The sequence below is a fragment of the Musca autumnalis genome, unplaced genomic scaffold, assembly GCF_047663935.1.
Source record: "Musca autumnalis isolate F117 unplaced genomic scaffold, ASM4766393v1 scaffold_1, whole genome shotgun sequence".
Classification (NCBI taxonomy): domain Eukaryota; kingdom Metazoa; phylum Arthropoda; class Insecta; order Diptera; family Muscidae; genus Musca; species Musca autumnalis.
Window position 1 is genome coordinate 216,284,179 of NW_027411644.1, and position 26,394 is coordinate 216,310,572.

A 26,394-nucleotide genomic window follows, 5' to 3' on the forward strand; every position below is an offset into this window, starting at 1 on the left:
CTTTTGATAAGTCAAGCGCCACCATCACTGTTCTATCACACGGCGGTCTCTGGTTGAACCCTTGACAAATATATTGTGATTCACCTTTGCCGGTGTCCTTGCCTGGCTTCAGTAGTGGGATCACCCTGCCCGTTTTCCAGACTTCGAGAACGATGTGGGTGGCTAGCGACAGATTGAGAATTTTTGTAAGGTAGGCTGACTTCCGTATCGTCTGTTGCTTTGTATTGTTTAAACTTCGTCAAAATATTTCAGTTGCATACTCATGACGATACGGAAGTCAGCCATACTCGATACCCTCACCCAGTTGTTTCATTATTACCATAGAGGTTCCATCAGGGCCTATTGCTTTGCAACATAATCCATTGTAAATTATGGTGGTTCATTCTCAGCAGGAAGAGATCTAAAGAAACATAGTACTTTTCCTTTCGCCCTGTCACTCGACAAACTGTCGATTGAAGTAACTTGCACAGTTTGGTCCTGTCTCGACAGAAAGAAAGTTCCGAGACAGAAACACATTTGTGACGAGCGGTGAACTGTGAGTGTAATGTGTATAGTATACAGAAGCTCTGTTTCGGTACGTGCAAGAATCTTCAAGTTTTACCACTTTTTACTCAAAAAGCGTTCCTTTACTTCAGACACCATAAAGTTCATATGGGAGCAGTTTACAACTTTTGCCGGTTTTACCATTTTCCAAAGTAAAGGAACAGACCAAGCGGGCTCTTTCGTACCGGATTGACCCGAAACCATTGTGTTTCGGCCAGCGGCTGTCAACCCAGCAAAAAACCTATGCTTATGTGTAGGTTTCTAGCTGCTACAACAACAACAACAACAACCAAGAGTGAGTTTCAGAACATGCCTGAATACTTGGTGGTACTGATCTCATTCATCTTTATACCAATTTGGTTATTTGGTGTCTCAGTGACTAAAGGTTCTCTCACCTACCTTTCCATTGGTGTTAGTATGTTGTTTAAATATGTATCACTACAGTTGTTTGGAATAATTTAAATTTTTTTCGTTGGCAGAATTGTTAATTAATTACCTTTCAAATTCCAATCGCTGATCAATTTTGATGAAATAAAAATACAAAGTTGTTGTTTTTCTTGTAACTTCTTCTGAAATAAAATACTAAGTTTTTATTCATACTGCTTTGTTTTGTTGTTTTTGTTTTTCAACTTTAGTTTGCCACTACTATTTGTCAACACATGAGAGGGGGAACATTCGAAATAATATTTTCTAAATATAAATAAATTCTTTTTCATCTTTCTGCTATTTGTTTTTTTTTTTTCTTCTTTTCTTTGAACATTTCTCTTTTGTTTTTTTTTTTTTTTGGTTTGTTAATGGATAAGATGAGGTTTTTGGAGATTTATAGTACTTTGTTTTTTTTTTTTTGTTTATAATTATGGCAGAGTGTTGTTTGTGGTGAATGGAGGTGGTGGTGAGGTGAGTGAGAAGTGATTTGAGGGTGAGGGTGTTTCATCTAATTTCTAATTTCTTTAGTTTGTTGTAGTTTTTTTTTTGTTTTGTTTTAAATGTTTGTGATATTTGTTTTCAGGTCTATAAATGAGTGTTGTTTTTGTTATTTTTTTATTGAGTGTTGTTGTGATAACTTCTTGTCCTATTTATTTTTGTTGTATTTTTTTGCTCACGACAAACATTTTGGTAAGATTTTTGTAGGCACCGTGGTAATCACCTGTCCCCACACTAAAGTACCGACGCCGAAGAACACACACCACAGCCATTGATCGAGCGATAAGGCTTTTGTAGAGAATGCCATTTTGCCATATTGTATTATAACGACCTGAAAATGGAAAATGAAGAGAAAATCAGGGATTAGTTCGTGTGCGTGGGTGGGTTGTATTTTTAATTTTTCTTTTTGGGGTAACAGAGGTAGTGCGCCTAAATATTTCAATAACAGATCCAAATTCAGTTACCCGAACAAAATCTTATTTTTGGAAAAAAAATACAAAAAGGCTTTAGACCCTTACATCGGAAAGTGACGTGACATGACGTCATAGCTACAAAGTCTATCTATTTACTGCAAACAATTTAAAACGATCCGTGAAGTTGCCTTAAACCGCCTTTAAGAACAACATGTTGAACTTTTACTGGCCAAGAACCCAAAAAAGTGGACCGATCAAGTCGATCTTTGTACTTGGATTAAGTTTGAAAGAACATACGTGCACTCGTACACAAACGTTACGGGCCCACAAGTTATTTCAGTTGCTGACCGTACAGGTATTTCAAAGCTTTCGGTTGAGTATGTACTTTCCCACGAAAATTGTGATCCTTGTGATCTCGACGACAATTTCAATGCACTTCAAGCCTGATATACGTTTGAAAAAAATATTTCAAAGCGCAAAGTTTGGAGAGTTATCGTTACAAGTCATGTCGATCAGTACTAATCTTATTCTGTAACTCATTGTTTGAGTTACCAACAAAAAGTTCAAATAAAATGTGGCTGCTTCGATAGTATCTAACTACAGATATACTGAAGTTAGTTGAGTAGGTTTGGCAGGGCAGTTGAGAATTGAAAAGAAGGTGTTGAATAGCGTTTATACGGACACAGTCGCGGATGCCATAAACAACTATCGTATGAATGAGAAGAACAACCCCCATCTATCGCAGCCGAGAAGCGTCAGCAGCCGTTCGCCAAATACCTGCTGGTCGAATACCCGAAGTGAGACCAAACTTGCCAGCAGAGGCGACGGGATTAGCAAATTAGGGTTATGAGCTACGTCGTGCCAACCCCAGCGGCACCAGAGTCAGGAAGCCGACACTGAAAGTCAATAGGTCAGTCACTGAGCATAAGCGGAACAAGTGGTTAAATCATCTGAAAAGTGGGAACATTGTAGCCGGAATAAATGAATTGTGGGCAACGGTTAAGTCACTCTTGAACCCTGGAAAGAAGGAAGGTAGGACCTTAGTCGCTTTTGGCGATGATACGCTGACTGATCCGAAAAGGTGTGCAAGTTATTTCAATCGACAGTTTGTCGAACACACAGAGAGTGACAGGGCGAAAAGAAGAGTACTATGTCGCATTAGATCTCTTCCTGCCGAAGATGAACCAACACAATTTACAATGGATGATGTTGCAAATGTCATCAGGAAAGCTAAATTATTCAAAGCATTTGACCCTGATGGAATTTTCATGGTAATGCTGAAAAAACTGCTTGATGAGCCGGGAGTCGAGTATTTCACTAAAGTTTTCAACCTGTCGCTAAGCAGGTGAAGTGAAGTCAGGCAAAGATGCCAGCAAAGGTGAATCGTACAGATCGATTTCGCTTTTCTCACCGTAGCAAAGACCCTGGGAAGACGCTGGATGATGTTGCCAACGCCATCAGGAACGCTAAATCATCTAAAGCGTTGTGCCCTGATTGAATCTCCATGGTAATGCTGAAGCAACTGGATGAGCCGGGAGTGAAGTATCTCATTAAAGTTCTCAACTTGTCGCTATCCACCCTCGTTGTTCCCGAAGTCTGGAAAATGGGCAGGGTGGTCCCACTACGAAAGCCCGGCAAGGATGCCAGCAAAAGTGAATCGTACAGGCCGATTTCGCTTTTGTCGCCCGTAGCAAAGACCCTTGAGGCCCCCTAGTATCAGAAATAGCTATCAAGTTGAGGATCATCAGCATGGATTCCGTAAGCAGCACAGCACGACAACTGCGCTGCACGCCATTAGCACACATATTTTTTAAGGACTCAACCACAGACGGCCGTGCGTTAGAACAGCGATGGTGGACTTATGGATGGACTTATCAAAAGCCTTTGATACAGCCTGGCACTCCACGCTGTTTGAAGACATTGAGCAGACAACCCTCCGACCAAGCTTGAAACGTTGGATAGTCGTACGTGGAATTCAGGAACAAGAAGTCCAAACCCCGTAGAGTGAAACAGGGAGTTCCCCAAGGTGGGGTGATATCTCCGGAACTGTTTAACCTCTACACCTCTACCTCTCATGTATTCCGCCCCTCCAGACGGCATCGAGATCGTAACGTATGCGGATGATTGCACGATGCTGGCGTCAGGTAGTTTCCTTGATGTCATTTGTAAAATACTGAACTCCTATTTGACTGTTCTTAGCACTTTTTTCCACGCGAGGAATACGAAAATATCCGGCCACTCTGTTCACCACATGGACGGCAGCGGTGAGAACAGAGTTGAATGTCATGTGTCGATGGTAGCAGAATTCCGACCACATTCTACCCTAAAATTCTAGAGGTAACATTCGACAGAATGTTCATTTCCTCCGCTATCTGCGACAAGCTAATTTGTAGGAACAATGTTCTAAAGTCCTGAGCCGGCAGCACTTGGGGTGCAGATAATGAAACCACATATAACGATAGACCGACCTATCTATCATAAGTTATGTGGCACCAGTATGGTCGACGAGGGTGCCTCCTCATGTCTTCAGTGGACCATCTAAATGAGGAGACAAAGATTTTTCCCGTACAACATGCTTTCGTTACAGTACTTGCTCGGGTGTTATAGTGAGATACATCCTAATCACCATATGGTGTATAGGGCCCCACACAGGCATGTAACGAGGGATCTTCAAGATCTCGAAAGAGAGGTCAACGTACCAAGAGAGAACCACTATGCTGCCACGACAAACCAGAGTAGTTTTGGACGAGTCCAGAAAAGTCCCTATGATGCACACACTCACCGTATCTATTGCATCTGGCCGATGGTTGTCGTTGAAGCCATTAACGGTCTTCTTAAGGTACTCTTGCGAGCTCCTGTTGAGACATTTGATGACCTTAACTCCCTTCTGAAGGAAGGCACCGCCAAACTGACGGTCACCCTGATCTACCTCAGTAGACACAATGGCTTACGAAGACAAGTCTCGAAGAGCAACCAGTGACTGATTTCGCTGATTTTCCCGAAGGGATCAGCTCTGCCGATGATTGCAACCAGGAGATCGTCATCGGTTGCCACTGTGGCGTAGGGCTTCCTACGTCCTTGATCACGAGGAGGTGGACGCCTTCTCAGTACTGGTGCTACTTCCCTTGGCTTTGCGATCAAGAACGCCAGCATAGGAGACCGCCTGGGACATCATCGTCTTCTTTGGCGAAGGCTGTGGGCCTTCTGAAGAGGGAACCCGCTTCACACTCTTTGGCTGTGAGGACTTGTTCGCCTTCTCAGAAGTCGATGGTTTCCCAGACGATCCTCCCGTCGTGGCTCCCGAACAGCTTGCGCGGGGCTCAGAAACATTTTGTTCTTCCGCTTTACCCTCGTCAGTTGAGGTAGGATCCGTATTTGGGACAGCCACCTTCCCCAGTTGACTACCCTTACGAGAGTCTTTTGGTGTCGGATTATGCCCCTTAACAGCTTTAGATTCCACCTTACTGCCAGAAGCAACAGGCTTCACCTCCACTTTTTTGCTTGTCACCGCAGTCTCTTTCGAGTCGTTGGCTGAAGCAGCGACAGGGTCTGGGAGGAAGATTTTATCCACCAAGAGTTCACATCTGTGTGCGTTAGGATAAGTTCTTTCGAACTTCCTAACGTACTTGAGCTTACTCTTGATGAAAGTAATCTCCCTCTTTGAATGCGAGTTCGCGTCCCTTCCCACGAACTTGCGCAGATACGAAATCGCACGTTTATAGTGCCTCGTATCTGCAGCCTCTTTGGCGGATATTGCAATTAAGTTGGTGTCCGTCGATGAAGTCTCATTGGATTCCCCAACGCAGGCCGGAGACTTAGGGTCAGTGGCTGTTGTTGGAGTTTCCGTTGATTCCTCATCGTTGGACATCGACTTACGAGTCAGTGGCTGTTGATGGATCCTCTTTAGATTCTCCATCAACATCCATTGACTCAGTAGTAGCAATCTGCCTCCGAAGATTAGTATCGGCGGGTGCCAATACAGGACCAGACTGGATCAGATTTGTTGGGGATTGCGAACCTAGGTCCACAACCTCTTCGACCACATCACCGTCAGTGGACATGTCATCATCAGACCTCCTAGTTGACTCAGCTGGGATCACCGTAATGTCCAGTTCGTCGTCAGTGAGGGTGAGATTGATTATTTAGCATGTCCTCTGGTGGCATGGTCGGAACAAGCCTCTCCAGTTGGTCAAGGAGTTCCCTACTCTGTCTATCAAGACTGTCTCCAATAACTTTGAGATTGTTATTTTATTAAAGGTTTCACAACGAATGAAAATTTATTTTAATAATTTTCTGTATAACATGACAACTACAAAAAACTATGTTAACTAGATATTTTTCAAATACAATAAGTACAGTGGTAGTATTAGGTAGTTCATTCTTCTTTTTCAACACCCCCACTAGATTGAACTCCTAATCCCATCAGTTCACAGCAATACTGGTGTTTCAATCTTGATAAAGGCTTCGTAAAAATATCGGCGATCATCTCGTTTGTGTTTAGATATTCAATACACAATTTCTTATCTTCAACCAATTCCCTAATGAAATGGTGTCTTATATCAATGTGTTTGGATCGTGCGTGGTATGTGCTATTATGGCTCAAACTTATTGCACTTTGATTGTCGCATTTGATACTGATGAAAGAAGAATTTCCAAGCTCTTTAAATAGCGATCCCAACCATAATGCTTCTTGCGCAGATGCAGCCATTGCCATGTATTCGGCTTCGGTAGTAGACAATGCCGTTGTTGATTGTTTCTTCGAGTTCCATGAGATGCAACCGTTTTGAAATTTGAAAATGTATCCAGAGGTAGATTTTCTATCATCAAGGTCACCTGCCCAGTCAGCATCGGAAAAACATTCTATAAATTTGGTGTCATCTTTCGAAAATTGAAGTTTATAATCCACTGTGCCCTTGAGGTATCTCATTACCCGTTTGACAGCTTCCCAGTGTGGTTTTCCATGATCATTGTTGTACCTTGACAGTACCCCCACTGCATATGATATATCGGGGCGACTGACCTGAGCGGCATAGGACAAACTTCCGACAGCTTCTTGATAAGGTACGTCATGGTCCATTTTCGAAGAGTTCATATCTTTCGTTAATTTTTGATTGACATCTAATGGTGTAGAAACAGAATTACAATTTTGCATATTAAATCTTTTCAATACACCTTTGATGTACAATTCTTGGTCCAACCACAATTTTCCATTTTCACGATCTCTTGTGATTCTCATGCCCAGAATGTAACTTGCCTCACCAATATCTTTCATTTTGAAATTTCTTGACAAGCAATTCTTAATATGTTGTTTTGATTCAGGATTATTCGTAAGGATCAAAATATCATCCACATATATTGCGACATATGTTATTTCCGTATCGTTCAATTTGAAATATACACAAGGTTCGGTTTTAGATTGTATTAGCCCAATTTTCTTTAATGTTCCATCTAATTTCTTATTCCAAACCCGGCTAGCTTGTTTAAGGCCATATAATGACTTCTTTAGTTTACAAACTTTTCCTTTGCTTTCCTCAAGACCTTCTGGAATTTTCATATATATTTCCTCTTCCAATTCACTCTGCAGGAAAGCTGTTACTACATCCATTTGATCTATGTCAAGATTATGCTGAACTGCCAAGCTTAAAAGTAGACGTATTGAGGAATACCTCACCACCGGAGAGAACGTTTCTTCGTAGTCTATCCCATATTTTTGAGAGTATCCCTTTACAACAAGTCTAGCTTTGTATCTCTCAATCTCTCCTTTCGAGTTGCGTTTTACCTTAAAGCACCATTTACTATCTATTGGTGTTTTCCCTTTTGGCAATTCAGTAATTTTCCAAGTTTTATTTTGTGATAAGGCTGCTAGTTCGTCATCCATTGCCTTTTTCCACTCTTGCTTTTTGTTTCCTCCCAATGCTTGTTGTACTGTCTTTGGTTCTTCATCTTCACTTGATGCATGACACACATATCCATATCTTGTTGTTGGTCTTGAAATTCTTGTTGATCTCCTTATATTATTCGTCGGTGCGATTCCCGTATCTGATAATCTTGGATCCATGTTTTCCGATACATTGTCAAAACCAAGAAAAGAGGAACAATCCGTTTCGTCTGAATAATATTCCGATTCTGAATTTTCTTGATCACGTTGTCTCTCTTCTATTGCTTGATCATTTGTACCTTGCAATGTATCATCATTTACATCATCATCATTAGAGGCATTAGAAACATTATCATCATTAGGGACATTAGACGCTATTTCCCCCACTGAATCGCATCGGCGGAAATAATAGAATTTTGCATCATCTTTTGGCATATCTTCACAAAATGTATTTTCCAAAAACTTAGCATCTCTACTTAATTCAACGCTGTTTCTACCGGGATCAAAGAAACGATATGTCTTTTTGGAATTGCTGTAACCAACAAATATAACTTCTTTTCCCTTTGCATCCAATTTCTTACGCTTTGGCTTAGGGATGTGAATTACAGCTCTACATCCAAACACTCTGAGATACGTTAAACAGGGCTTCTTACCTGACCATGCTTCTTCCGGAGAAATTTCATTTAACATTTTCGTCGGTGTTAAGTTAATTAAATGAACTGCAGTGTTTGCTGCTTCAGCCCAAAACTTTTTGGGCAAGCACGACTGAATCAAAAGACATCTAGTTTTTTCTATAATGGTCCTGTTCATTCTTTCAGATACGCCATTTTGCTGAGGCGAATATGGTACTGTAGTTTGGTGATAAATACCGTTTTCAACAAAAATGCGTCTCATTCTTTCATTACAGTATTCGGTTCCGTTGTCGCTCCTCAAAGCTTTAATCTTTCGTCCTGTTTGATTTTCGACAAATTTTTTGAATTCGACAAACTTTTCAGCAACTTCAGACTTCCGTTTCAGAAAATATATAAAAACTTTTCTCGAGTAATCATCTATAAAAGTTAATATATATCGAGAACCACTTAAGGAATCTGTATCCATTGGGCCACAGAGATCAGTATGAATTAAATCCAATATACCGTTGGCTATAGTTCCTGCATCCTTAAATGGGGTTCTTGATATTTTCCCTTTCAAGCAAGGAATACAATTTTCTTTACTTATCTCACAATTTATTCCAATGACAGCTCCTGATGCCATTTTCTTCAGTGTTTCATTGTTTACATGACCGATTCGCTTGTGCCACAAATTGCCTTCTTCAATCTTACCTTGAGAAACCATAGCTTTGTTACTTGAAAAATTTATACGAAACATTCCTTCAACCAAATCTCCTGTAACAATAATATCGCCACAATTGTTGATAACTCTGCAGCCTTTTGCATCAAATACAACTTTGAATCCGTTTTCAACAATTTTTGAGACAGACAGTAGATTGATATACAAATCCGGAATATGAAGAACATCTTTAAAAGTAACGTTTTCTTCTTTGGAGTTTCCCACCAATGAAACCATGTTGACATTTCCAATTCCATCGACACGCATTGTAGAATTATTTGCTATGATTACCTCAGAATTTTTTTCTTCATATCGATCACTGAAAAATTCCTTACTTGAACACATATGGGCTGTGGCGCCGGAATCGAAGTACCAATCATTGTTATTCAGTTTACGTACCGTAAACGCTCCCATCGCAGAATTCCCACAATCTTTCTTTGAGAATAATTTCTTGGATGATTTGTTCGGGCATTTGGCGGCTATATGACCATATTGATTGCAATTATAACACTTTGGTCCTTTAACATATTTGCCAATTCTCTTTTTGTTGCCAGCTAGAGCCATTTCAGTTGCTTCATTCTTCACATCTTGCAATATTTTCAACTTTATAGCGTCACCTGTTATTTTTATACCCGAGCTTTGAATCCCCATAATCATAGGTTTATACTCATCCGGTAATCCAGCTAACAACATTGATCCGATCCACTCTTCATCTATGTTAAGTCCAACAGCTCTTAGTTTGTGCGCCGAGTTGATTATCTCATTGACATATTCTTCAACATTTGAACAATCTTTCAATTTTGTTGAGCAGAATTTTTGAATTAATCCAACTCTCCTGACTAGGCCATTGTCCTCATAAATTTTTGCTAATGCAGTCCATATATCTTTTGCACTTGCACATTCTCGTATATGAGGATAAACAGACTTGTCCACCAATAAGACTAATTCTGCCTTGGCTTGAATTTTCTTGTCTTCTTTATCTTCCGTCCCTTCAATGGATTTCCACAGACCTTTCATTTGGAAATATGCTTCCACTGCAAACTTCCAGTCTTCGAAGTTTTCGCTTCCGCGAAGTTTCTCCAATTGCATATTCGTTGCCATATTCCTTTCTCGCTATTCTTTTCGTATGATCACAAATTATCTTAACTTTCGAGTTTAAAACGCGGAAGGGCCCATAACCTGTTATTTTATTAAAGGTTTCACAACGAATGAAAATTTATTTTAATAATTTTCTGTATAACATGACAACTACAAAAAACTATGTTAACTAGATATTTTTCAAATACAATAAGTACAGTGGTAGTATTAGGTAGTTCATTCTTCTTTTTCAACAGAGATTTCCGTGTAGGTCGTCCCCGCCCAAAACTACGGTCCTGTCAGCCGTGGACTGATTTACACCACTTATGGCTAAAGCGTTGTCCTTTGGAATTGCCGGTTCGTCAACTATATTTCGGATTGAATTTCCCTGCACTTGTAGCGGTTACGGTTGTAGGTGCCAAGGCATCCACACCTAAGACAGCCGGATCACAATCGCTTGATCTCGACGGCACGTGGCTTGTGATCTCACCAACGCTTACCGCCGGTACTGGGTTATTAACTCACTGCACCGTAACTATACTCCTTTTATGTCTTTTACCAATCTTAGTTGATTTATTTAAGGGAGCTACCCCGATCCATATTAAATAACTGATATTTTCAGTTTTACTGATTTTGACAAAAATCGGTTCAAATTTGGATATAACCCCCATATATATCTTTCCCCGATTTTGCAATACTATATCGGCCAATTATCATTGAATATCTTTCAAATTTCGTTGATCAGTTTTATCGATTTTGAAAAAATCGGTTCAGATTTTGATATATATAGGGACATATTAATATATAGGGACATATTATTCTCCGATTTTGCTATAACTCAGTTAATTTTAATTTAATAGCCTTCAAATTTAATATGCGATATTTTCCAATGTTCCTGCTCAAGTTTACCGATTTAAACAAAAAATTGTTCAGATTTGGATGTATGTAGTACATAAAGGTACATTGGTTTTTAAAATTCCTTCTTTAAGAAACTTTCTGGAGTTGCCACATAGTTTGAATTTGAAATAAATTTAATTGAAACTATAGTCAAGTTTATACTAACAATGCCAACTAAATAAAGATAGATAGAGCAATTATCATCACAATGTAAACTTTTTTCAGGTCAAAGGCCAATCTTTAATACCCAATTTAAAAATTTTAATATACTCTATGTCTAAAATTAGAACGTTTGTAAGTTGAATTTATCGTATATATAACAACAATATCCCACTCCTATGAACATAGTGGCATTAATAACACTGCTCAACAAAATTGAAAAAGTTGAATGTTTCAGACGACGTTGCAGTTGTTTCTAGATGAAATCGGCGAGCTATTTTCAAAGCCGGTCCCGGTTTTTCTCCATCAGCTCTTGTTTTTGAGATATAGCTCAAAATCGGTTTTTACGAGTTTAACACAGACTTTCGTTATTTTCGGATACAAACAAATATTTGTTTGTGGTTTTTTCGACATTGATAAAATTGCTTATTTTAAGTATTTTAAGCTGTAATTACGTCATCGGGGGAAGTCATAGGTTCTTCATATGGCAATGCGGATATGCTTAGGGTGTCTACTATATAGTCCAGTATTCAAATATATAATATAAATTTCATAGCGCCCATGATTCGGCCATAACATAAGAATTATCATTAAGACTGCCATTGAAAAGTAAATGGCTTATGTGGTAATGATATCACTGGTAAATTATTTCCCTTTAGCAGTCTTCATGGCGATTTTTAGGTTATGGCCGAATCATGGGGGCTATGAACTTTATATTATACATATGAATACTGGATTATATAGTAGACACCCTAAGCATATCCGGAGTACCATATGAAGATCCTATGACTTCCCCCGATGACGTAATTACAGCTTAAAGTACTCAAAATATGCAATTTTTACAAGGTCCGTCGTATATTTTCTATATTTTTTTGATATATACTCACCATAACTATTCCAAAAACGATTTGTATCGAGCGTACAACATCTCCTTAATATATTAATGTCGAAAAACCCACAAAAAATATTTGTTTGTATCCGAAAATAACGAAAGTCTGGGTTAAACTCGTAAAAACCGATTTTGAGCTATATCTCAAAAACAAGAGCTGATGGAGAAAAACCGGGACCGGATTTGAAAATAACTCGCCGATTACATCTAGAAACAACTGCAACTTCGGTTGAAACAAAAGTCCTGTTGACCAGTGTAATCGTCAAAATTATTTCAGATTCGAGCTTTTTAAAGTGTTTTCGACAACGTATTAACAAAAATAACAGGGGCCAGTCAAATAAAGTGAATCTGTAAACTGAGGCAAAATCAGGAAACTTGCGTTTTTCGTACACTCTGTTTATGAAAATGTGATTGTGTCTCAAAGAATCGTATTTTGTCCGATGTAATTTTTGCATTATTTTTATTCGAAAGGGATGTCTGTTTCATGCACCAGATGGCCGAAGCTGCAACTTTTAGATACGCTCCTTGAAAGAAGCGAAATTCGTGAGTAATGCATAACATGATATTGCTTCAATCAACATAACGGTACTTTATGCATAAACATTTTATGTAAACTTTTTTGTTCACAAGAAGGAAGTATATTGGCCACTCTTTAATTCCCAATTGAAAAGTTTCAATATTTCTAATAACTTGTTTAAATGCATTTCCTAAAACATGTGGTTCAATATAACCTACCTACGAACAATTTTCTATGTTTGAGGAGCTATAACTTTATAGTAACACCATATATCGACAAAATTCTTTCACGATTTCCTACTTGAAGTGTTCTCAATAAAATAAAACCATAAATTTATAAAAAAAAATCCACAACACATTTTTCGATTTTTGTCCACTGAGACACCATTGTGCAGTGCCGCCAGACAGATCTGTTAACTTCTATTAAAATACTAATGATTATTAATGATTATAAAACTATAGGCATCTATAATACATCTTTCTGTTAAACCTACGAACATTAATTTTATATGTTTGTGTTTGTAATTTATCCATTTTTTCAGTTCTGCCTATCTAAAAATCGTAGAAAACGAAAAAAGAAAACAAACGATTTTGTCTACTTACTTGTGAAATCATTGTACCAATCCATATGGTATAAAATATTGGATTGGTAAAAATGCCCTCTAAAACATTCCGTTGGCCGTGGATTTTACGTGCATTGATTTCATTGAACATAATCATCATAACAAATGCATTGAATATAATTGTAAAATGCTGTGTTGGTCCCGCATTTAATTCTTGACCACGACCCGATTCAATGTCCAATATCCAATCGCCTAAAAAAAACGAGATACGAACAATGTTAGAATGATGACACATGACATTGACCACTGGATGATGATGATCAACTTACCGGCAAATAACAAACCAAATATAATAAATAATTGATACAACGCTTGGCCTAAAATATTTTTCATCATTGTGGGTGAAATCAAAGGTTTGGTACGGCCATATGGTTTTCGTAACAATAAATCGGGTGTTGGTAATTCAGTGGCCAAAGCCAAGGAGGCCAAGGTATCCATAATTAGGTTGACCCATAACATTTGAACGGCCTTTAAAACAAAAATTAGTTATCTTCAAGAAAATCTTGTAAAATACTCACCTTTAATGGTGAATCCTGAACAGCACAAGCACCAATGAACGCCACAACAACGGCCACAACATTGACTGTTAACTGAAATTGTAGAAATTTAGCTATGGAATCGTAAACATTACGACCCCACATAACAGCCTTAACAATACTGCTGAAATTATCATCGGTCAATATGATATCGGAAGCTTCTTTGGCTACATCGGTGCCAGCAATTCCCATGGCAAAGCCAACATCAGCCTTTTTCAAGGCCGGACCATCGTTGGTACCATCACCAGTAACGGCAACAACTTCACGACTTTCACTTATGGTACTATCAATTATGCCTGTCGAATTGTGGAATGTTAGCATTTATTTTTTTTTAAAGTGGACATTAAAATCGTACTTACCTTTAACAAGAGTATATTTATCAGTAGGTGAAGATCGAGCTAGAACACGCAATCTTGGCCAAACTTTATCTAGCAAATGTTGCTGAACCTAACGAGGGGCGATATGGAAAAGAATTTCATTTTTTAATTGGGTTATTACGAGTGAAATGGAAAAATTTAAAAAGTTATGAATTGAGCCCCGATCTATTAACGAGAGATAAGACGCAGTTGTTGTTATAAAATCATATGACTTGATTGTATGTTCGTCCGTCCCTACGATACGCTGCATCGTTTTAACTGTCATTCACCTCCTTTCCCGATTCTTTGTGGCTGTGAATAGAATACTTTTATGATTTCTGTCTATAGAAGGCCTTTAGTTTTTTACTTAGGAAGGCCTCTTAAAAGATATGCAGTCTATAAACGAGCTTTAAAACGTTTTCTGGCTATAGAAGGTTGTTGGGAGAATATCTTTTGATATTCTTTCTATAGAAGGTCTTCTACATATAAGCTTTGTTCCTTTACTTTTTTAATGGTAAAAGAGAAAAGTGTCAAAATTGCTCTCTCATAAACATTTTTACCAGAAAAGTAAAGGAACGGAAAAATGGTAGATCTGGTAGCAATGTCAAAAAGAAAGTAAAAAAGTATCAGTCGTCTTTGCCGACAGAGATATACCCTCAGCCTGTGTATATTGAAACAATTTTTCCCAAAATACGTACGTATGTATTTAGCGGGTTTTAAAAATGTTGGGCGTTTGAACAGACAAAAATGTTGATTAGGATTAAAGATCAAAGTTTTGCGGAGGAGATACTAAAAGGAATGGATCGACATTGACCGTTGTGGAAGTGGATCTCCAGCCACAACATATGGTGCCATAGGGGGTTTTTACACTCTTCGGGCTGTTTGCTCAAGAAGTATGGACTTGCCCCTAAAAAACTTTTACCATCGTAAATGAGGCAGCGAATGCAAGTTGCTTCAACAAAAATTAAATTGATTCGATATCAGGTCTTAAAGTGAACTTATCCGAAATTTTGTGTGGGAGGTACCGGATGGCGTCGACAAATATAGTCCATATTTGAACCTGATCTATATCTGGTAGATATATTAGGATGTGTAAAGCGTAGACCAATTCGGCCACTCACTTTAAGAGTTACCGTACAAACTATTTTTCCGAAAATTTTTGAACTTTTGTGGGGGAGGTACCTGAAGGGGTTGTTGTTGTTGTTGTAACAGTGTTTTTGTTATGTTTATTTGTTCGTTCCTCTGTTCAATCTGGCTCTGGATCAATCTCCAGTTCCAGAAAAGTTGCTGCTTCGATGGGATGTAGCCACAGATCCACTGGAGTTAGATGGGTAGGTTTGGCGGGGCAGTTAAAAAGGTGTTGTGTGTCGTGCGGGCCCATGCCGCATACTGGGCAGATGTCATGCACGGCGCGATCGATTTCCGCCCAATAAGAATTTAGGCGACTGCAATATCCCGAGCGTAGTTGAACCAAAACTACTCTAGTTTGTCGTGGCAGCTGACGCTCCTCAGCTGCGATAGATGGAGGATGTACTCCGAGTACTTTATTCACACTGTAATTGCTTAAGGCCTTGGCAACTGCGTCCGTGTGAATGCTATTCAATCCTGCTTGATATGCTTGTTGATCTAGGGGTTCTCTCCCGTATCGTTGGACCTCTCCCTCTAGAGCATGGATATCCTTCCTGATCTCCCTGAATGGGCCGGGCCTACCCACAAGATGGTGATTGGGATGGCTCACACGATAACATCCAAGCAGGTACTGCAACGAAAGCATCTCATTGTGTTGCTTTACAGGAAGAAGGAGTGGACCGATATGGCTTATCTTCAAACTTAAACTATGTTGGGACAAAATATTACTAAGGCCATATTTTGGACCGAATCGGAAGATCCGTTCGAGAGTTATTTTGCGCTCCAACCACCTCACATGGTGTCATAGGGGTTTTTTTTTGCAACTTTCATGCTATTTTCTCAGGAAGTATGGACTTGCCCCTGATGAAACATGTACCGTCGTAAGAAGGGCAGTGAATACAAGTTGCTAAAACAAAAATCAAAGCTATTCGAGAGATGGCCCTAAACTGAACTTTTCCGAAATTTTGTGTGGGAGGTACCCGAAGGAGTAGACCTATTGAGACCATATTGGAACCTCATATTCCTCTGGTAGAAAGTTTACGCTATACAAAGTATGGACCAAATCAAGAGTTATCGTGCGCACAAACTTTCCGAACATTTTCGAACTTTTGTGGGGGAGGTATCGGAAGGAGTGGACCGATGTAGCTCATCTTCGAACTTAAACTAAGTTTGGGCAAAATATTACGAAAGCCAAAATTTGAACCGAATCGGTTCATCCGTTCGAGAGCTATCGTGCGCTCCAGCCGGCAGGACAGACAGACAGACGGACGGACACGGCTAGATCGACTCCAAATTGTCTGAAACACATTTCGTCCAAACATACTTGGGGTCTAAAACCATTATTTCGGTGAGGCACATTTTCATCGTATCAAAGTGTATATACCCTCCTGAGGGTATAAAAAATCAATTTTCGTCCTTTATTTAACAGTTTTTAATTTAGTTTTGTCAGCGTTCGACTTTTTCTTCTGTCTTTCGTCCATGTTTTTCTTTATTGTGAAATAATCGTCAAACAAAAGTCGAAAAATCAGTTCTGCCATTTTTTACCTGGAGAAATTTGTCTGGTAGTCTGTGGTAGAAGATAAAGGCATAAGTGCTCTCTATCCTCTCTCACTCTCTTAAAAATTGCTGACAGTTTTACCACTTTTTGGGGTTAATGAACGCTTTGCAGGTTAAAAATGGTAACCTCAGGTAAGTAAAGGAACACAGCTATAGAACACCTTTAGAAGAACTATAAAAGCGTTTCTGCCACTGGAAGGCATTAAAAAGGCCTTCTGCTTTAGAAGAAATTGACAGGACTTCTGCCAATGGAAGATTTTCTGTTCATTGAATACCTCAAACAGATCATATGTCTATAGAGAGACTTTAAACGGGTTTTCTGTCTCTAGAAAACCTTTCACAGGTCTTCTGAAAATATAAAACACCCTTGACAGGTCGCCACTTTTAAACGTCATGCTTCTGATCATGATGTGTACGCGATCCTATGTAATGGGGTGGTCGCTCCACATGTATCATTTTTATTTCTGATGCAACTGAAATATTTTGACGAAGTTTAAAGAACACAAAGCAAATGACGATACGGAAGTCTGCCTAAAGCGGGGTACACACGATCAGCTTTGACTGTCGATTTTTCGGAAATATCGATAAATGTCAAACTGTCCAGCAACCACAAAATATTTTATGGTTGCCTGTTGACTGACAAAAATGAACGGCCACATTGATAATAAAATGGGAAAATTTGTCCCGCAAAAATTTGCAAGTCTGATCAGCTGATCAATGTAAACAACTCGAAATGTTAACATTTTTGACCAAGAAAATTTCACAATTGCACATTTTTTTAGATTCTAAAGAGTTGTGGATAAGATTAAAGCATAAGCAATAAGTAAACTGCAATTTTAAAATTTATGTTTTTGTTCCGTTTGGTTTAAAATAGCAAAAGAAACAAAAACAAATTTCATTCTTTTTCGGAAATAGCTGACTTTCTTGCAAGTTTTTGCAATATGCTGTTCGATAACTTTCTGCAATTTTTCTTGCTTGAGAGAGTAAAATTCACTGAGAGAGGTTGCAGGAGCTGACTGAGTAATTATTGCTGGGAAAGTTATCGTACACACCTATTGTTTGCGCATACTTACATCACCATTGCTATCACGGATACGTCGATTAAATTCACGTCCCTCCAATATAAGAAAATCGTCATTTGGTTTCAAAATACCACATTTGGTGGCAATGGAACGAGCCGTATTAACATTATCACCGGTTACCATGCGTACCGTAATACCGGCACGTTGACACTTGCGTATGGCATCGGGCACCTCAGGTCGTACAGGATCTTCAATGCCAACCACACACAGACAAGTGAGATTTGACATAATACCTTCTTCATCATCCCAATCGGGTTCACCATCAATATGTACTTCATTGGCAGCCGCCTGGCCGGGTACAAAATCACGATATGCCACAGATATGGTACGTAAGCCATCGCAGGCCATCGGCTCAATAACTTCTCGGATTAAACGTTCCTGCATATCACGGGTGAATTTTTCCAAAACGCCATCATGACCATATATGAAGGCACATCTGAAAGAAAAAACCAATTCGTTTAGTGTATAATTCAGCAAACCAGCATTTTAGTGAGAAGATTATTTACTTTTTCAACATAATTTCTGAAGCACCTTTACTATAGAGACGATAACCACCATCTGGCCGTGGTATAACTGTACCCATACTCTTGCGTACCGAATTGAATGTATAGACCCGTGTAAATTTATCCTCAGTTATTTCATCGCGTATCTTTTGATATTTCACACCTAATCCCTGGACAAAACCCAACAGGGCACATTCAGTTTTGTTGCCCACCTGTGTGGGCAAGTCATCAGGATTCTGACCAGGCTGCAAAATTATTAAAATAACAAAATTTTTAACATATTATTGAAGAAATAACACCCCACGAAATTCTTACCAAGATATTGGAAGTATATGCTGAATTAACAGCAATGCCCTGCGTTATTAAAGTGGCAACATGTTTGGGAATGTCATTGAGCCTTGGTAATACTTTGCATAACTTTTCACAGATATATGATTGGACCACAGTCATACGATTTGTGGTTAAAGTTCCGGTTTTGTCAGAACAAATGGCAGTGGCATTACCCATGGTTTCGCATGCATCCAAATGACGCACCAAATTATTATCTTTCATCATTTTCTGGTAGAACAAACAAACAAAAGAGAAGAAAGGGATTAGAAATTTCCAAATATGCAGTGAATTCATTGGCTTACCTTAACCGAATAGGCCAATGACAAAGTTACAGCCAATGGCAAACCTTCGGGCACAGCAACTACTAATACTGTCACACCAATAATCAAATGTTTAACAAAATTATTGGCATAGGTATTCTTCCAGGGTTTCTCGTCGATGACAAAGGTCTTAATACAGAACTGTATAATCAAAATTATAACAGTTATAACGGCAATCGTTGACCCGGCATAACCAATTTGTATGGCTAATTTTGTAAGCTTTGCTTGTAATACAGATTTGTCCTTTTTGCCTGATTCAGCAGGAGCGCCAGACGAAGAGGCTTGAACATGATTACCATCCGAATCGGATTTAATGCCATCGGAACCTCCTTTATGTTCTGTAAAAAAAGCAAACAAGAGATGTAATATGAAATGAAAGTTTTAAAGGAAACATTTTATAAGCAACCAAGGCGCCTGAACAAAAGCGTATAAAATTCTATCGCAGACAGTTGTCTGGGCCGTTATGGCCATCTAGCCACAGGAGACCCTCAGACCCTTTCCCAAAGAAAGGGTGTTTCTGATGAACCTCTCCCAAGGAAAGGGTGCTTCTTAAGACCCTTTCCCAAGGAAAGGGTGCTTCTTAAGACCCTTTCCCAAGGAAAGGGTGCTTCTTAAGACCCTTTCCCAAGGAAAGGGTGCTTCTTAAGACCCTTTCCCAAGGAAAGGGTGTTTCTTAAGACCTTTTCCCAAAGAAAGGGTGCTTCTTAAGACCTTTTCCCAAGGAAAGGGTGCTTCTTAAGACCTTTTCCCAAGGAAAGGGTGCTTCTTAAGACCTTTTCCCAAGGAAAGGGTGCTTCTTAAGACCTTTTCCCAAGGAAAGGGTGCTTCTTAAGACATTTTCCCAAGGAGAGGGTGCTTCTTGAGACACTTTCCCAGGGAAAGGGTGCTTCTTAAGACACTTTCCCAAGGAAAGGGTGTTTCTTTAGACCCTTTCTCAAGGAAATGATGCTTCCTAAGACCCTTTCTCAAGGAAATGATGCTTCTTAAGACCCTTTCCCAAGGAAAGGGTGCTTCTTAAGACCCTTTCCCAAGGAAAGGGTGCTTCTTAAGACCCTTTCCCAAGGAAAGGGTGCTTCTTAAGACCCTTTCCCAAGGAAAGTCTGCTTCTTAAGACCCTTTCCCAAGGAAAGGGTGTTTCTTAAGACCCTTTCCTAAGGAAAGGGTGCTTCTTAAGACCCTTTCCTAAGGAAAGGGTGCTTCTTAAGACCCTTTCCCAAGGAAAGGATACTTCTTAAGACCCTTTCCCAAGGAAAGGGTGGTTCTTAAGACCCTTTCCCAAGGAAAGGGTGGTTCTTAAGACCCTTTCCCAAGGAAAGGGTGCTTCTTAAGACACTTTCCCAAGGAAAGGGTGCTTCCTAAGACCCTTTTCCAAGGAAAGGGTGCTTCTTAAGACCTTTTTCCAAGGAAAGGGTGCTTCTTAAGACCCTTTTACAAGGAAAGGGTGCTTCTTAAGAACCTTTTTCCAAGGAAAGGGTGCTTTTTAAGACCCTTTTCCAAGGAAAGGGTGCTTCTTAAGACCATTTTCCAAGGAAAGGGTGCTTTTTAAGACCCTTTTCCAAGGAAAGGGTGCTTCTTAAGACCATTTTCCAAGGAAAGGGTGCTTCTTCAGATCCTTTTCCAAGGAAAGGGTGCTTCTTAAGAACCTTTTCCAAGGAAAGGGTGCTTCTTAAGACCCTTTTCCAAGGAAAGGGTCTTCTTAAGACCATTTTCAAAGGAAAGGGTGCTTCTTAAGACCCTTTTCCAAGGAAAGGGTGCTTCTTAAGACCCTTTTCCAAGGAAAGGGTCTTCTTAAGACCATTTTCCAAGGAAAGGGTGCTTCTTAAGACCCTTTTCCAAGGAAAGGGTGCTTCTTAAGACCCTTTTCCAAGGAAACGGTGCTTCTTAAGACCCTTTTCCAAGGAAAGGGTGCTTCTTAAGACCCTTTTCCAAGGAAACGGTGCTTCTTAAGACCCTTTTCCAAGGAAAGGGTGCTTCTTAAGACCCTTTTCCAAGGAAAGGGTGCTTTTTAAGACTCTTTCCCAAGTAAAGGGTGCTTCTTAAGACCCTTTCCCAAGGAAAGGGTGCTCCTTAAGACCTTTCCCAAGGAAAGGGTGCTCCTTAAGACCTTTCCCAAGGAAAGGGTGTTTCTTGAAACCCTTTCCCAAGTAAAGGGTGCTTCTTAAGACCCTTTCCCAAGTAAAGGGTGCTTCTTAAGACCCTTTCCCAAGGAAAGGGTGCTTCTTTAGACCCTTTTTCAAGGAAAATGTGCTTTTTAGACTCTTTCCCAAGGAAAGGGTGCTTCTTAAGACCCTTTCCCAAGGAAAGGGTGCTTCTTAAGACCCTTTCCCAAGGAAAGGGTGCTTCTTAAGACCCTTTCCCAAGGAAAGGGTGCTTCTTTAGACCCTTTTTCAAGGAAAATGTGCTTTTTAGACTCTTTCCCAAGGAAAGGGTGCTTCTTAAGACCCTTTCCGATTATATAGAAATCCTGTTAAGGCGTCTTCTATTCTATAGAAGTCCTCTAAAGGCGTCTTCTATTCTATAGAAGTCCTCTAAAGGCGTCTTCTATTCTATAGAAAACCTGCTAGGGCGTCGTCTATTCTATAGAAGACCTCTTCTATCTACAGTAAACCTTTTTACCCTAGAAGACATTCTTGAATAGGTCTTCATTATATAAAAGACCTACCTGATATGCTGTCTACTCACATAATACATTTTAAAGAACCTTCTATCTTCAAAAGTTCTTCTTTAAAGTTCTCCAATCTATAGAATACCTTCTCGATAAGCTTTAAAATTAGTTTTTAGACGACCTTGTTATAAGGCATTCTGTCCACCCAATACATTACTGAAAGCTATATTCTATTAAAAATAAATAATTAAAGTATTTTACCTTTTGGCTTCGGTGCATCATCCTCTTCGTCGGTCGCACCCAATAATGTAAATATAATACCCGCTTGAGAATTTACACCCACCGCAGTAACGACCATTTTACCACTGCCCTCCATAACATGAGTACCCGATAAGACCATTGGATCCTGATCTGTTCCTTTCTTTACATGGTCAGATTCACCAGTTAAAGATGATTCATCCACCTACAACAATACAATGTATTCTTCATTACTTCATTTCCATAACAAATTGCAAATACATACCTTTAAATCATTACTTTGTATGAGTATTCCATCGGCTGGTAAGAGATCACCATATTTGACTTGAGCAATATCGCCAACAACAATATCACCTATGCTAATTTGACAAACTTCACCACCGCGTATTATGGAGAATTTATGTTCACCTTCAATGCGACTTTGTAGGCCACGAAATTGTCGTTCCTTGGAATAATCATTGAAGGCGGTTACCAATACTACAACTATAACAGAAACTAAGATGGCAGCACCTTCAATCCAATCATAATGACCTTCTTCTTCCTCCAAAACAGCTAAAGGAGAAACGAAAGAAAAAAATGGATTTGAATGTCCAATATAGGTAGTTTTTAATACTTACGAGCATCTTCGTCGGTTGGTGAATAAAATGATAGGCCAAGGGAAACTAGGGAAGCTACTTCTAAAATTATAAGGGTAACATCTTGCAATGCTTCCCAGACTAGTGTTAAGAATGTTTTAGGCGGTTTTGGCGGTATAACATTGGAGCCAAATGTTTCACGCCTGTGTGAAACATCACGATGCGATCCACTTATGCCTGTTGAGGGGGAAATTGTACATATTATTCCATATAGTGTTGCATATTTCCGTGCACAGACTTACCATCATTGGGATTTGTATAGAGTTTATTGCATATTTCTATTATTCCTCCCATTTCCTGGACCCGAGTAACACCCTCATGTCCTCGATGCTCCATGAGCTCTCGCAATTGCTTAAGAGATATCCCATATTGCGCCGGTCTTCCATCTATGGTGGCCATTTGTTAAAACTTAAAAATGTAACATTAAACTAATACTATGTATTTTATTTTGGATTTTTTTTGTTTCCTTTCGGAATTTTGTTGACGATCTTTTAGATCGTTGTGGAATTTAAGGTCGCAATTTTGAATATCTCTTGACAATTTGTCTCAAATTTGTAATGGATCTAAAAAGAAAAGAAGAGGAGAAAAAACGTAAAATACATTGCAAATAATCGTGAACTTAGAAAAACTAAAGCATACATTTAGGCGCTTCTGTAATTATTTATTTATACGTTGCCAAAGAAGCCTATTGACCAATTGGCATCGCAACACAGCAAGAAACTACAACATTATCATACTCTTTTATCTAAAAAAAGTGTTTGCGTGAAAGAGGAGCTTCTTGAAAGATCTATTATCTGTAGAAGGTGAAAGGAGATCATATGAAAAGTATTTTATGTGTAGAAGACCATCTACAAGTCTTTTATATATAGAATACCAACTTCATCTATAAAAGGGTCTTTTTTAAACACCATATATTCCCAGAAGGCCTTCCTTAAATGGTATCAATTGATAGAACACCTTCCTAAAGGTTATTTCCCACAGAAGACCTTCTTTAAGTCTATTTAAAAACTCTCTGGAGAATCGTCTTTCTATAGAAGATCAACTTGAATTGCATTTTTCGTATAGGATAGGAATGCTCTTCCATATTTTCACAACTTTTTTGTGGAGGAGGACCATGTTGGGGGCGTCCTCTATTTACAGAAGAACTTTTCGAAGATTATATGAAACGTTTTCTACACAGTCGAACTTCTCTATGTTGCAGTTTTTAAAGCACACGTGGATATTCCCACGCATAATAATCTCTCTATAATGAATTTTCTCCATAACGTAGTAATTCGTCGGTCCCCAAGTGCTAAGTTATAGAAAAGTTCGAGTATATGAAAACCTTTTTGAAGGGTATTCAATCTATAGAACACGTTCTTGAATGATCGTCAAAATATAGAAAAGACATTCTCCATTTGTACCCTTAGGCTGAGGTATACACACTTTGTTGATACGTTAAAAATGTGCCTAATCGAAATAATGGTTTTATGCTATGTTAGGACGAAATCCGTTTCAGATAATTTATTTTCGATTTAGTCCTATCCGTCCATCTATCTGGCTGGAGTGTACGACAACTCCCGAGATAGAGTTGCTGAACGTATACATCCCGCCGAGAAATAGCTGTATCTCAGGTCATAATCGTCTGGTCCTGGGGGACTTTAATGTGCATTATGAGATGTGACATTCGGCCCTCGGAAACGGCCAGAGAGGTACAGCGCTGGCAGAGCAGATTGATAGCTCTACGTTTTGCATGGTCAATGATGACGGCCCTACCAGAATTAGAGGAGAGTGTCACAGTTCGCCAGACATAACCATCGTGTCATCTGGTCTGACAAATGACGTTACCTGGCAACCCGTCATTTCACTTGGATCAGACCATCTCCCCATAATTGTCTCCATTAGCAGACGTGATGAGCTTCGTCGTGCCAACCCCAATGACCCCAGAGTCAGGGAGCTGACAATGGAAGTTAACAGGCTGGTCGGCGAGCATAAGCGGAACAAATGGTTAAATCATCTGAAGAGCTGTAACATTGGAGCCGGTATAGGTGAATTGTGGGCAACGATTAAGTCACTCTCGAACCCTGGAAGAAAGGAAGATAGTACCTCAGTCACGTTTGGCGACGTTACGTTGACTGACCCGAAGATATGGGCAAGTAATTTCAATCCACATTTTGTCGAGCACCTCGAGAGTGACAGGGCGAAGAGAAGAGTATTACGTCGCATCAGATCTCTTCCTGCCGAAGATGAACCACCACAATTAACAATGGATGATGTTGCCAATGCCATCAGAAACGCTAAATTATCCAAAGCGTTGGGCCCTGATGGAATCTCCATGGTAATGCTGAAGCAGCTGGATGAGCCGGGATTGGAGTATCTCACTAAAGTTCTCAACTCGTCGCTTGCCACCCTCGTTGTTCCCGAAGTCTGGAAAATGGGCAGGGTTGTCCCACTACGGAAGCCAGGCAAGGATGCCAGCAAAAGTGAATGGTACAGACCGATTTCGCTTTTGTCGCCCGTAGCAAAGACACTTGAGGCCTTACTCCTCCCCAGTATCAGAAATAGCTATCAAGTTGCCGATCATCAGCATGGATTCCGTAAGCAGCACAGCACGACAACAGAGCTGCACGCCATTACCACATATATCTGTCAAGGACTCAACCAGAGACGACCGTGCTATAGAACAGTGATGGTGGCGCTTGACTTATCAAAAGCCTTTGATACAGTTAGGCACTCCACGCTGTTTGAGGACATTGTCAACTATATGTGTGGACGCCAGTCGTACGTGGAATTCAGGAATAAGAAGTCCAAACCCCGTAGAGTGAAACAGGGAGCAGGACTGAACAACTATTTAACCGATCTTACCACCTTTTTCTATTCGAGGAATATGCAGATTTCCGCCACAAAATCTACAGCCACTCTGTTCACCACATGGACAGTGCAGTTCGGACGTGAGTTGAATGTCGTGGTCGACGGTAGCAGAATTCCGATCACAAACTGCCCTAAAATTTTATGGGTCACATTCGACACTCAAGTCCCTAGCCGGCAGCACTTGGGGTGCAGATAAAGATACCTTGTTGACCACATATAACGCAATAGGTCGGTCAGGGGTAAGCTATGCGGCTCCAGTCTGGTCCCCGAGATTATGTGATACGAAATGGAAAAAGATTCAAACTTGCCAGAATGCTGCCCTGAGAACAGCAACATTGTGCCTCCTCAAATCTTCAGTGGACCATCTACAGGAGGAGACAAAGATTCTTCCAGTAAAGCAACACAATGAGATGCTTTCGTTGCAGTACCTGCTTGGATGTTACCGTGTGAGCCATCCCAATCACCATCTTGTGGGTAGGCCCGACACATTCAGGCAGATCAGGAAGAATATCCATGCTCTAGAGGGAGAGGTCCAACGATACAGAAGAGAACCCTTAGATCAACAAGCATATCAAGCAGGTTTGAATAGCATTCACACTGACGCGGTTGCCAAGGCCTTAAGCAATTATAGTGTGAATAAAGTACTCGGAGTACATCCCTCATCTATCGCAGCTGAGGTGCGTCAGCTGCCACGACAAACCAGAGTAGTTTTGGCTCAACTACGCTCGGGATATTTCAGTCGCCTAAATTCTTATTGGGCGGAGATCGATCGCGCAGTGCAAGACATTTGCACAGTATGCGGCATGGGCCCGCACGACACAAAACACCTTTTCAACTGCCCAGCCAAACCTACTCATCTAACATCCCATCCAGATTGAACAGAGGAACGAACATACAAACATAATAAAAAAACACTGTTACAACAACAACTCTCGAACGGATCAATCGATTTGGTCAAACTTTGTATCTCGTAATATTTGTCCAAA

The 26,394-nt window shown here is 39.8% G+C and overlaps 1 protein-coding gene across 1 annotated transcript in view; it reads right to left on the reverse strand.

Moving 5' to 3' along the window:
• Positions 1-1,087: 1,087 nt before the first annotated feature.
• LOC141389103 (plasma membrane calcium-transporting ATPase 3-like) overlaps positions 1,088-26,394 on the reverse strand; it is a 40,114-nt gene continuing 14,807 nt past the window's right edge. Inside the window, exons 2-14 of the mRNA XM_073960153.1 lie at positions 22,801-23,121; positions 22,541-22,735; positions 22,189-22,475; positions 21,927-22,128; positions 19,043-19,398; positions 18,726-18,968; positions 18,414-18,655; positions 17,899-18,343; positions 14,144-14,231; positions 13,767-14,080; positions 13,518-13,716; positions 13,229-13,440; positions 1,088-1,798 (exon numbers count right to left, since the gene is read on the reverse strand). Coding sequence (XP_073816254.1) covers positions 1,643-1,798; positions 13,229-13,440; positions 13,518-13,716; positions 13,767-14,080; positions 14,144-14,231; positions 17,899-18,343; positions 18,414-18,655; positions 18,726-18,968; positions 19,043-19,398; positions 21,927-22,128; positions 22,189-22,475; positions 22,541-22,735; positions 22,801-22,957 — 3,096 coding nt within the window. The 5' untranslated portion in view covers positions 22,958-23,121 and the 3' untranslated portion in view covers positions 1,088-1,642. The remainder of the gene's footprint in view (positions 1,799-13,228; positions 13,441-13,517; positions 13,717-13,766; positions 14,081-14,143; positions 14,232-17,898; positions 18,344-18,413; positions 18,656-18,725; positions 18,969-19,042; positions 19,399-21,926; positions 22,129-22,188; positions 22,476-22,540; positions 22,736-22,800; positions 23,122-26,394) is intronic.